Source organism: Thalassophryne amazonica, chromosome 4 (assembly GCF_902500255.1).
Source record: "Thalassophryne amazonica chromosome 4, fThaAma1.1, whole genome shotgun sequence".
NCBI lineage: Eukaryota > Metazoa > Chordata > Actinopteri > Batrachoidiformes > Batrachoididae > Thalassophryne > Thalassophryne amazonica.
Window position 1 is genome coordinate 38,829,537 of NC_047106.1, and position 13,974 is coordinate 38,843,510.

At 40.2% G+C, this 13,974-nt stretch overlaps 1 protein-coding gene across 6 annotated transcripts in view; it reads right to left on the bottom strand.

The window, feature by feature from the left end:
• The window catches only part of gria4a (glutamate receptor, ionotropic, AMPA 4a), a 451,011-nt gene that overhangs the window by 169,034 nt on the left and 268,003 nt on the right, over positions 1-13,974 (bottom strand). For all 6 annotated transcript variants that reach the window (XM_034167735.1, XM_034167734.1, XM_034167737.1 and 3 more), the window contains exons 8-10: positions 10,288-10,455; positions 8,005-8,109; positions 4,424-4,534 (exon numbers count right to left, since the gene is read on the bottom strand). In XM_034167735.1, the coding sequence (XP_034023626.1) occupies positions 4,424-4,534; positions 8,005-8,109; positions 10,288-10,455 (384 nt within the window). The remainder of the gene's footprint in view (positions 1-4,423; positions 4,535-8,004; positions 8,110-10,287; positions 10,456-13,974) is intronic.

Sequence of the window (13,974 nt, forward strand, 5' to 3'; positions counted from 1 at the left end):
AATGAAATACCGAATTGCCAAAATAACCTCAAACAGCTGTGGTTTGTTTTTATCTTGGTGCTGGAATTAGTCTTTTGAGTTTCACTGTCATTACTTTGCATACTCAATTGAATTAGACTGATTGCCTTTGCAGGAAGGAGATGGCCACCATAAAAAGGCTGCAGATGGGTGAAGTGAAATCAAATGCAAGCACAGGATGTTCATAAATCCACTGATTGGCCCTCGCTTATCCTCTTTTGTACAAGAAGACAGATAATTATCAATCAACTCAACTTTTTTTTTATATAGCGCCAAATCACAACAAACAGTTGCCCCAAGGCGCTTTATATTGTAAGGCAAGGCCATACAATAATTATGAAAAACCCCAACGGTCAAAACGACCCCCTGTGAGCAAGCACTTGGCAACAGTGGGAAGGAAAAACTCCCTCTTAACAGGAAGAAACCTCCAGCAGAACCAGGCTCAGGGAGGGGCAGTCTTCTGCTGAGACTGGTTGGGGCTGAGGGAAAGAACCAGGAAAAAGACATGCTGTGGAGGGGGGCAGAGATCGATCACTAATGATTAAATGCGGAGTGATGCATACAGAGCAAAAAGAGAAAGAAACAGTGCATCATGGGAACCCCCCCACAGTCTACGTCTAAAGCAGCATAACCAAGGGATAGTCCAGGGTCACCCGATCCAGCCCTAACTATAAGCCTTAGCGAAAAGGAAAGTTTTAAGCCTAATCTTAAAAGTAGAGAGGGTATCTGTCTCCCTGATCTGAATTGGGAGCTGGTTCCACAGGAGAGGAGCCTGAAAGCTGAAGGCTCTGCCTCCCATTCTACTCTTACAAACCCTAGGAACTACAAGTAAGCCTGCAGTCTGAGAGCGAAGCGCTCTATTAGGGTGATATGGTACTACGAGGTCCCTAAGATAAGATGGGACCTGATTATTCAAAACCTTATAAGTAAGAAGAAGAATTTTAAATTCTATTCTAGAATTAACAGGAAGCCAATGAAGAGAGGCCAACACGGGTGAGATATGCTCTCTCCTGCTAGTCCCCGTCAGTACTCTAGCTGCAGCATTTTGAATTAACTGAAGGCTTTTTAGGGAACTTTTAGGACAACCTGATAATAAAGAATTACAATAGTCCAGCCTAGAGGAAATAAATGCATGAATTAGTTTTTCAGCATCACTCTGAGACAAGACCTTTCTGATTTTAGAGATATTGCGTAAATGCAAAAAGGCAGTCCTACATATTTGTTTAATATGCGCTTTGAATGACATATCCTGATCAAAAATGACTCCAAGATTTCTCACAGTATTACTAGAGGTCAGGGAAATGCCATCCAGAGTAAAGATCTGGTTAGACACCATGCTTCTAAGATTTGTGGGGCCAAGTACAATAACTTCAGTTTTATCTGAGTTTAAAAGCAGGAAATTAGAGGTCATCCATGTCTTTATGTCTGTAAGACAATCCTGCAGTTTAGCTAATTGGTGTGTGTCCTCTGGCTTCATGGATAGATAAAGCTGGGTATCATCTGCGTAACAATGAAAATTTAAGCAATACCGTCTAATAATACTGCCTAAGGGAAGCATGTATAAAGTGAATAAAATTGGTCCCAGCACAGAACCTTGTGGAACTCCATAATTAACTTTAGTCTGTGAAGAAGATTCCCCATTTACATGAACAAACTGTAATCTATTAGACAAATATGATTCAAACCACCGCAGCGCAGTGCCTTTAATACCTATGACATGCTCCAATCTCTGTAATAAAATTTTATGGTCAACAGTATCAAAAGCAGCACTGAGGTCCAACAGAACAAGCACAGAGATAAGTCCACTGTCCGAAGCCATAAGAAGATCATTTGTAACCTTCACTAATGCTGTTTCTGTACTATGATGAATTCTAAAACCTGACTGAACCTCTTCAAATAGACCATTCCTCTGCAGGTGATCAGTTAGCTGTTTTACAACTACCCTCTCAAGAATCTTTGAGAGAAAAGGAAGGTTGGAGATTGGCCTATAATTAGCTAAAATAGCTGGGTCAAGTGATGGTAATTATAGTGGCTGAACACTGGTGTCTGTCTACATGAACGCTATTAAAGGAAACTGGACTCTGAGGTCACTCCTGAATGCTGATTGAAGGTCAGTTTAAGATTTACCTACTAATGGGACATTAGTGTAATCATCCATCTGGGTGAGCACCACTTCCTCCTGAATGAAATCTTATCAAACCCCTGCTTATGCTAGCGTGATTTTCCATCAGCCTTTGACACACCATGATGTTCTCCGCCGGCTTTCTCAACTTCATCAGTTACAAAAGGCAAACACTAAAAGGCCTGTTTCTTACATTTTTATTCCATCTGCTGACCTCAGCAGGTGATTTCACTCAGAAATGTATCCCATGGTGACGGATGATCAGTAAAATCAGGTAGTGGGGTGAAAACCTGCAGACTCCATGGCACAAGATTGCCTCATCACTGCTAGAAGGCCACAAATGGTGATGACCTGTGGCTGTTAGTTGTGGCTTGTGCACGCTTACAGTCACTGCTGCTGCACAGTATCCAGTTTTAGACAGTAATCTGTCATCAACTGTGGCACCTTTAAAATGTCTACATAATTTTCTGTTCTTCAAACCCATCTCCATGAAATAGCTTTACCTTGCATCGAACACACCCTCATTATCTTTGACCCCCCCCCCAAAAAAACCTGCTCCTTTCTGTTGAGTGGTAATGGTACAGCTAAGAGGGTGGATTTTGGGTTTCAACACCTCCCAGTCATGGAGGCTTTCGAAACTTTCACCTAAATGGATCAATTACTGATTCACTGTTTCAAAGCAGTCAAAACACAAAATACAACACTTTCTTTGATTCTTATTTTAAAGCACTGAAACATTATATATGAAAGAATTGCCTTCAGAAATACCCACAGTTTCACAGTGGTCAAACTAGTACTAAGCGTAAAACACTGCACTGAAATACTCAAAACAATGAACGAAACTGTTGCCACTGAGAATAATTCACTGATTTAGATTTTGTTGAAACATTAAACAGTTGCTTCTGAAAACAATTTTTTTTGCAGTGGTCAAAATGGCTGCATCCCATTTCAGCGGCCTCATCCTTGGAAGGCTGCATTCATTGGCCACATACGTCACAAGGCTACAATTAGGCTGTCCCATTTCAAAGCTTATTGGAATGTGGCCAACAAATGCAGCCTTCTTCTCACTGAAAATGAATGATACAAAAGTGTGAGTTTTATGTTCAAGACAAAATGGTTGGTAAATTTAAAAAGAGAAAAAAATATAACTGGACACTTTCGGGCGCCATATGTACAATTGTAAATAAGTAATGTTTATAAGTAATGTAAAAATAAGTATTGCTAAAGAATCAATGTACTACAGGTTACGCCCACTACACTAGTTTGCTCCATGCATCTGTCATGGTTGCTTGGTGACAACGGGGGGAAGGGCCAGGATAAGCTGAAGATGCAATAGCAAAATGCGACATGGGCGAGACCGCCTCATTTCACAATGGTTAGTTTGGCCTCTGCAGTCTCAAAAAGGTCAGATCTTCATAGTGCTCAGCCTTTGAAGGATGAAACCCCTGAATTGAGACTCAGCTAATATTAAATGAAAGCCTTGCTTCAGTATATAATTCACAGCACTGAATCACTCAAAACACTAAATGCAACAATTGCTAAAGAAATAGATTTCCTGTTTTGAATTCCTTAAAACACTAAGTGAAAGTTAGTTCTGAAAACGATTCATTATGGCCAAAATATCAAGTGACGGAATTGCTTTAGAAATAAATTCAGCATATCAAACTCATTGAAACAGTGAAATAGTTGCTTCAAAAATGCTTCACTCTGTTGGAACACTCAAAACACTACCTGAAACTTTTGTTTCAGAACACCACTTACTGTTTTGAATTGCTTGAAACATTAGATGAAACAGTTTCAGTCTTTCAAGGGATTAGTAGCTGCTTCATAAAATTATTCATTGTTTAAAATGCATTCCAAACACTAGATTAAAGAGTTAGTTTTTAAAATAATGATCTGATTTTAGACACTGTGGTGCAGATGATTCAATGTATCAAAGCATTCGAAACAATGAAACAATTGCTTCAGAAAATTTGCCATTTTTGAAATATTCAAAAGAAACTGATGTAGTTCCTTCAGGGATTGTTTCAAAGTAATAAAGCATTGAAAACAATAATACAGATTGTATTAAACAACAAAAAATGAAATGGTTCAGAAAATAATTCACTGATCAGAGGAATTCTTACAAAGATTCCCAACCTATTTTACAAAGTTAAAATGTTATCTCAATGCACCAGTGAAACTGGATTTTTTTTAATCTGTAAAGCCTGATTGTTAGTGTTAAAAGGCAACTTCAGCCAAAATGTCAACCAGTGACCAAAGTAGCAAAAACAATTACATTACCATGATGGTTGTCACGACAACTGTTCGGTTCTCCATTGCTGAGCTGTCATTGGACAGAGCGTTTTCATTCTGGACCAAAACCAGTTTATCAATGTCATTCCAGTAGCCAATCTGAGAGAAAATGAGAATGGTGAGGAAATAAATTAGAAATGGGAGAGACAAGCATAAAAAAAGGAAAAAAAAATCAATCACATCAATAAAGAACAATTCATGAAAAAGTGAAGGTGGTGACAATAAAAAAATATATAAAAGACAAAAAAAAAGTATAGAAAAGAAGAAATGTCAGATCTTCACTTTTGACCATTTCTTTAAGACAAAACCACATTAAACACTGAAAAAGAAAACTCATTTTAGGTGGAAACACAAAGAAAGTAATACAAAGAGTTACAAGTTCAGTCCAGCAAATTTCCCATTGGAACTCGAAACGATATTGGGAGATATTGACTTTTCACATACAATCTACAATAAATGCACATCACTGTCGAAGGAACACTTGAGGAGCTGGAACATGTTATTTTTCATTATAGGTCTTATATCTGCACCCACACCATTTATAATAAATTATTACTATTTCCAATCGAAACCTTATCCTCCTTGTTTTTGTCATTACGGAGAAGGATTATGCTCAAGCTTTTCCTGTTTATGTCAATACAATCACTGAAGACAGTTTTTAATTAAGAATTAAGGAAAGGATGTGGCATGTGCTGCTGTCACTCAAAAGTTAGAAAAACCAGTTTGCATAAGTTGTAATCATTTTTTTCACTTGCACATACGGAACCTAAAATGCTTCCACTGCATAGTGCAAGGCACAGTGCATCCAGAAAGTTTTCACAGCACTGCACTTTTTCCACATTTTTTTATTTGTTAACACCTTATTCCAAAATGGATTGAATTCTTTTTTTTCCTCAAAATTCTACACACAATACCCCATCATGACAATGTGAAAAAGTATTTTTTTTTTTAGATGTTTGCAAATTTATTTAAAACAAAATAAATAAAAAAAAAAATAGAAAATCACGTGCACATAAGTATTCACAGCCTTTGCCATGAAACTCAAAATTGAGCTCAGGTGCATCCTCTTTCCACTGATCATCCTTGAGATGTTTCTACAGCTTAATTGGAGTCCACCTGGGGTACACTTAGTTGAATGTACATGATTTGGAAAAGCCCACACCTGTCTACATATAAGGTCCCACAGTTGACCGTGCATGTCAGAGTACAAACCAAGCATGAAGTCACAGGAATTGTCTGTAGATCTCTGAGACAGGATTGCCCCGAGGCACAAATCTGGGGAAAGGTACAGAAACATTTATGCTGCTTTGAAGGTCCCAATGAGCACAATGGCCTCCATTATCCATAAAAGGAAGACGTTCTGATCCACGAGGACTCTTCCTAGAGCTGGACGCCCGTCTAAACTAAGTGATCAGGGGACAAGTAGCTTAGTCAGGGAGGTGACCAAGAACCCGATGGTCACTCTATCAGAGCTGCAGCATTCCTCTGTGGAGAGAGGAGAACATTCTAGAAGGACAACCATCTCTGCAGCAATACACCAATCAGGCCTGTATGGTAGAGTGGCCAGACAGAAGCCACTCCTTAGTAAAAGGCACGTGGCAGCCCATCCAGAGTTTGTGAACCATGAGAAACAAAATTCTCTGGTTTGATGAGTCAAAGACTGAACTCTTTGGCGTGAATGCCAGGCATTATGTTTGGAGGAAACCAGGCACCATCCCTGCAGTGAAGCATGATGGTGGCAGCATCATGCTTTGGGGATGTTTTTCAGCAACAGGAACTGGGAGACTAGTCAGGATTGAGGGAAAGATGAATGCAGCAATGTACAGAGACATCCTGGGTGAAAACCTGCTCTAGAGCGCTCTTGACCTCAGACCAGGGTGGCAGTTCATCTTTCAGTAGGACAACTCTGTGAATGTCCCTAGTGGACCAGCCAGAGCTCAGACCTGAATCTGATTGAACATCTCTGGACAGATCTGAAAATGGCTGTGCACTGACATTCTCCTTCCAACCTGATGGAGCTTGAGAGGTGCTGCAAAGAGGAATGGGCAAAACTGCTCAAGGATAGGTGCGCCCAGCTTGTGGTATCATATTCAAGAAGACTTGAGGCCAAGTTCAAAAATAATGAAGCCTAACTGATGATTTGCATTGCATTTGTCATGAACAAGCCATTATTTTATTTAGCACCATACAGATTTATCTGTGAGTTGCCTATAGTCTCTTTGACAGGTACTGAAAATTTCATGGAAACATTCCGCACAGTTCCAGAGATATGCACGAGATTTACCCCAAAAATAGCACTTTTTTCATCAATTTTGTGTGACTTTGATATTTAGCATTATCATTTAAAGTTGAATGTTAAAGAAATAACCTTGTATTTTGTCAGTTTGTTTGTTTGTGCTTCATACTAACACACAGTAATACATTTTTGTAAAGGTAGAAATGTCATTTCCTCAAAAAAAACATCATGTTTCTAAAGCAAGTTAAAACTGTCGCAAGCATAACGCTGAGAATAAGTCCTTGATTTATTTGTGTCAAAACCTTAGCTATATCTCCTACTCTGCTTCAATAGAATAATTATATTACATGTTCAATATCAGAAACTAATGGACAGAATTTCTTTGTTTCAGGCTTCTGCAGACAAAAGAAGATACCTCCAACTGTTGTTGCAAACGTTATGCTCTAGCACATTTTAGTATATATGCACTGATAATTTCTAGCAATGACTGAACCGAGACCAATATAAATATTGAAACTCTGATATATAACCATACCTAAAATGATAACATTTCAGAAAAATGACCACTTTTAAATTTTGATGGTTATGTCACACTTTGGCTTCATTATTTTTTAACTAGGCCTTGAGGCTGTAATTGCTGCCAAAGGTGCATCAACAAAGTGATGAAGAAAAGTCATGAATACGTATGTACAATTGATTTATTTTATTTTATTTTTTAAATAAATTTGCAGAAAAAAAAGTTCATGTTGTCATTATTTGCATTTCGTAGTTATGAATCTTGCGCCGTCTCGTGGTTTGTCACACATGCGAGATGTAAGTTTCAGCAGAGTTCTGGTTTACAGCACAATCTAAACACCACTCGTGAAGTTTGAACAAGACAACACTGGGGCACAGCAGAAGTCCATCACAGGTGCTTCACCTCCACCAGATAACCCTATCAACTTGGGAGAACGTGTCATTATCATAATCGCCCGTGAACTTGCTGGATCAACGCCATCCACATCCTCGCTAGACACTGTTTACATGCTCTGTGAGATGCTGGAACTCTGCTGGTGCTGTGGTGCATTCTGGGAAGTGCAGGGGGCCGCCAGCGGGATTATGGGAAACGTTAAAGTACCGAAAAGGGTGTTGTGAGTAGAATTTTGAGGGAAAAAATAAATTTACTCCATTTTGGAATGAAGCTGTAAGATAACAAAATGTGGAAAAAGTGAAGTGGAAAAAGAAAAGTGCTGTGAAAACTTTCTGGATGAGCTGTATTTGAGAGTGCATTGTGCAAAATTAAATGAACTGCTTTTCCCCCTCACCAACTGTGTAAGCCGTGAGGTGAACCTACCTTACGTGGTCCGTTGCTTTTCAGTTCAAACACATCCATGGTGTAGTTGACCCTCCGTCCGTAGTGATCAAACTGGATGTTCCCAGTCAAACCATGAATGCGCACCTAAAATTACAATAATAACACAGAAAAGAAATTACCAGATTTCTAGATGTGAAGCACTTTGCTGTTTGTACCAGACATTGCCTGCTGATGTGTCCCATTAAAGAAAATGCTGCCTGTGGTTAGCATTTGCATATTCGGTCATGCATTAGTGGCTATTATATAACAGCTGACTGGATCCTTGTCATTTGATTGGTTCTTTGTATGTCACGTGACACAGATTATTCATTCCATTTACTGTGCAAATTTGGTTCCATATGTTTTGTACCATTGCACGCTACAAACCCCACCCACTCACACACTAGTGGGGGCGGCATTGGCAGTTTGTTTTACTGATGGACGACTATTTAAATGAGCTAATTGACAGTGCTAATCCTTCTAACACACACACACACACACACACACACACACACACACACACACACACACACACACACACACACACACACACACACACACACACACACACACACACACACACAAACAAACAAACAAACAAATCCACTATTTCTGTCTGAAGGTATGAAGCACTGTTAGGATGAGAAGCTGGACAAATTTCTGACACTATTTTATGAACTGAGGAAGTACACAAAGTCTTTTTTTTTTTTTTTGGGGGAAGTATCACGGACTACATCAGTTTTTCCAAGTTGACTAAGAACAATTTTGGACTTTTGGAATTTAAAATTCATGTTAGATTGTTGATGTCAAAGCACCAGTGATGCATGCCAAAATGTAAGTCCCTTTTCTGTTGTTTATGAATTAATATAATATCGAATGACAAGCATCTATTTTAGCTGTTATGTAGAACAAATAATGAATGTCTTTACATTCTTTCAATAGAACAAGTATTTAATTCAGTGAAAGATGATTCAACGAGGCAAAGCTGATTTGAATGGTATGAAATATTTGCACCATTGAACTCAAAAACATTCATTATTTGTATATCGTTAGCAAATGTAATTGCGAGTGCCCTGTCATAATAATAATAATGTCATATACAATAATGTTATAATTAAAATATAATAATATATCAATTAGAATTATAATATAATTACAGTAATATTTGGTAACATAATATATGACTTACTATTATTCATAATATTGTTATTACATTAATTTTAATATAGTAATACAGCAGAAATTACCATTTATAATTATACAGAAAATAATTTTAATTATCATCATCATCATCATCAACAGTATTCTTCTTCTTCTTATTATTATTATTATTATTATTATTATTATATTGCAGTAATTATTACAGTAGCAGACAGTTAAATGGCAAACTCAACTACTGTTTTCATAATCATTACACAGCACTCAAAATGGCATGGGACAGGTTGGGTTTGCAGTGAATTCCTGCACACTAATGGAATAATTATTCAGAAAGTAATTGTTGACTGATGAAAACTCTATAGGCAGAATCTTATATTCATAGAAAGAAAGGGGCATCAGTGACCTTGCTGACAATTTTTACAATAATATGATATGATATTTTATGCTGCTATAGACGTAGACTGCTGGGGGGTTCCCATGATGCACTGAGTGTTTCTTTCTCTTTTTGCTCTATATGCACCACTCTGCATTTAATCATTAGTGATCGATCTCTGCTCCCCTCCACAGCATGTCTTTTTCCTGGTTCTCTCCCTCAGCCCCAACCAGTCCCAGCAGAAGACTGCCCCTCCCTGAGCCTGGTTCTGCTGGAGGTTTCTTCCTGTTAAAAGGGAGTTTTTCCTTCCCACTGTAGCCAAGTGCTTGCTCACAGGGGTCGTTTTGACCGTTGGGGTTTTACATAATTATTGTATGGCCTTGCCTTACAATATAAAGCGCCTTGGGGCAACTGTTTGTTGTGATTTGGCGCTATATAAAAAATTGATTGATTGATTGATTGATGATAATGCGCTTGAGTTTGCTGACCATTTGTGTCTAATACTGTAATAATTAATACAACAGTGATCATTACTACAATAAGGGTTGCCACACTGGGCACTAGCAGTCAAATGGACCATATCAACATAATGTCTGGTACAGAATCAATAGTGATTCCTCCAAGACCCAAAATCCAGCAATTTCAAACTTTCATCTCAGAGAAGAAACAGTATGGTTGTGCTCAGTGGATCATCAAGTCTTTGCTGTGAGTTCAATCAAAACTGCACAAAGTCAAGGTCAAAGTCTCCCAACCTGTTTGAGTGCACGCTCCATGTCAATTCCTTGATTCCAAGGAGCAGCTGGATTGGCCAGGCAGTCACCAGCGTTGCCACGTCGACTGATATCAATTTTCTGGCGACGAAGGGTGCGGAATGCTTCAGCCATTACAAGAATGCCATCATACGTTAGCGACGAGGTGTACTGATGGATGGAGAGTGAGAGGGGGAAACAGAAGATGATAAAGTGCTGTTTCCTGCAAAAGCTAACAAAAGTACTTTGATTTTCAGAGTCCCACAGAGACGGTGAAATAAATGCTTAGATTGATCACTTCCACAACTCAGTTCATACACACGTACATGTAGTTGTATTACATTAAAATTACTGCAAATGCTCACAGCTGTTCAATATCATTATGATGGTGAAAACTAGAATTATTGATGAGGTGATCAGGAAGCTGACAAAACATCACTCTGTTCTTTTATTAATTGATTTATTTATTGACCATTATATTTTTTTTTGAGGAAACATCAGTGTAATAAATTTATGAAGGCATCATAAAACTTTAAATTAAATTACAAAACAGTTAGCCCATCAATCTACAGTATATGACAGCCATGAGACTAAGTGCACAGGTCAACATGTAACATGCAAATTAGTTTGTGGCTGTAGCTTTTGGCTCAAAAGGTTGACGATCAAGACAAGACCCTTGAAGTGTGGAATATTCTATACACTGGAACAAAGAAATATGTTGGAAATATGTTGTATTGTACAAAGGTTTAAGCAACCTAGAACAATTAAGTACATTTTTTTCTTTGTAAGCATATTGCCCAATATGAGACAAAAACAAAGGCAGGTACTGATGATCAAAAACAATTAAATGCAGATTTCCTATGAACTGAGATAGATCACCTAAAATAAACCCATCCAGACGACTCCACACTGCTGCAGCTGTAATGATGCAGCAGTTCCATCAGTTTAGTTAATGAAATACAAAAGATACTTGAATACACTGTTAAAATAGTTTAATGTTATCACAGATTAATGTTTAAGCTGACCATGCACATAGCTCATGTGTGAGAAATCTAAGTGTAGTATCTCACTGACACACAACTTGTGGAGAGCAGGCAGAGATGCAACATTGCGCAAAAACAGGAGAAAGGGCGATAACATTCTCATGTGGCATCTTAATGAATTGGTCTTCCTGACACATGCACACATAGCGGCTGACTGTCCACTGAATGGCGTACAGAATGGCAGCGAAAATTCTCGCCACAAATCTGGAGCAGTCCGCACATGGTGCGCAGCACACACGCAAAAGTCGAGTGGCACTGACGCGTCCTTTGCAAACACAAGGATTTGCACACAAATGCTGCGCGGCACTCTCACAGATGTTCAGTACCGCTGGTGTGGCTGACACGACACATTTGTGCACACAGTGCTAAGGACGGATGTGGACTATTACAGTGTTATTATGTCAAAGAAAATAATAAAAACAAAAATCCCAGAGTTTAGGTAGAAAAAAGCATTGAAAATAATTCTAAAATAGTAAAATACATAAAAAATAAAAATGAATCATAATTAAAAACACAAGAAATGTGTGGAAAGCCACTCACAAACCTGAAGAAGCCATCCAGGAGTTGCTATACATCAATATTATTGTCCTGGCTGGTGAGTGACTGTCCTCTGCTTCGGCAAATTACCACACAATCCTCCAGTGACCCAGCACCGCAATGTGCTCAAAGCACTACTCCATGCGCGCACGTGTTCTGTGATCCTCTGGAAGCGCTCAGATAAAAAATGAAAAAAAAACAAAAAAACTGGAGTGTTGGCATAGTCCCCATTCAATGCACAGGCGATGTCCAGCACGCTGTCCATACACTGGCCAGAAGCATTAAACTTAATCCACTGCTGTCCTCAGAATAATAAATAATAAATAAATACATAAATAAAAACAATAAATCTGGTTTCTCCATGTCATCCATGGCCCGGCAGGCCATGTCCAGCTCACGTGCACATGGCGTGTATCAGGAATAGTGGACAGAAATGTCTGGACACAATTGCAGGATTCGACAACGTAGCTTTGGTTCGTAAAGACATTTACATTTACTGAAGGATTCAGTGGGGTCCGGTACATAGCAAGGCAGTCCAAAACAAGCAAACTGATCAAAAACATCAGGCTTAAAGCATGGTCAATACAAACAGGCAGGTGGTCGAAACACAACGTGGTAGCAGGACTTGGAGACATGGAACACAAGGCTGGAAGCGAAGGCACAAGGCGCAACAATCTGGCGAAGGAGTAGTGCCACCAGTGGGACATAAATACACCCAGGTGATGAGATGCAGATTAGAAACAGGTGTATGGAAAGATCCAGAACTGGGTTTGGCCAAAACCGAGTGCAACGCCCACCACCAAGCACCAAGAGACACAGACAAGAGAGATAGGGACAGAAAAAGAGCAGACAGGAAAAACCCAGCACAGAGAAAACCATAAAAACCTAAACTAAACAACACAGAGCACAGGTACAAAGCATGAGAGGACCCCCCCCCCCCGTAAGGGCCAACCGCTGACGGCCCAGGGGAACCAGGGTGCCGAGCGTGAAAGTCCGCGATAAGGTCCGGGTCCAGAATGAAGCGGGAGGGGATCCAGGACCGTTCCTCAGGCCCATACCCCTCCCAGTCCACCAGGTACTGCACCCCCCCACACCGCCGAGATCCCAGGAGGTGCCGAACAGAGAAGACCAGCCCACCACCCACAAACCAGGTGGAGGCGGGGGAACGGCCAGAGGGCACAAAGGGCTACTGTGGACAGGCTTCACATGGCTGACGTGGAAGGTGGAGTGCACCTTCATGGACCTGGGCAAAAGCAGACGGACTGAAACATGGTTAATCTCTGTAGCGATGGGGAATGGACCAACGAATCTGGGAGTGAGCTTCCTGGGGAGGCCACGGATGGGCAGGTGGCGAGTGGAGAGCCAGACTTTCTGACCTGGGGTGTAGGCTGGTGCCGAAGACCTCTTCCTATCAGCTGCGGTTTTATAGGCCATTGATGAAGGTTGCAGAGCCCGATGAGCACACTCCCAGGTTCGTCGGCAGCGAAGAATGAGGGACAAGGCAGAGGGCACCCAGGAGTTCAAGTCTGTGGGAGGAAACAAAGATGACTGAAATCCATGTGACACATGAAATGGGGAGTAGCCAGTGGATGCAGATAGTAAGCAGTTATGTGGTAGCTCAATCCACACTAACTGTGAGGCCCAGGTGGCCGGATGCTGAGAAGCCAGGATATGCAGGCCCTTCTCCAACTCTTGATTAACTCTCTCTGTTTGGCCCTTAGCTTGTGGGTGGTGTCCTGAGGTCAGGCTGGAGGTGACCCCCAGCAGGCGACAGAACTCTTTCCAGAATTGAGAGATGAATTGAGGCCCTCGATCAGAGACTATGTCCTGTGGGATATCATGCAGTCTGAAAACATTAGTCAACAAAACTTCAGCAGTCTCTTTGGCGGTAGGTAGTCTTGGCAAGGGTACGAAATCGGCCAATTTAGAGAGACGATCAACAACTGTTAATATTACTGTGTGGGTGGGAGGCCTGTGACAAAGTCAATGGTAATGTGAGACCAAGGTCTTGTTGGAATGGACAAAGGCAGTAATTTACTGGATGGGGAGCGAGTGGAGGATTTATGCATAGCACAGGTCTGGCAGGCCTTGATGTAATCGGTGATATCGG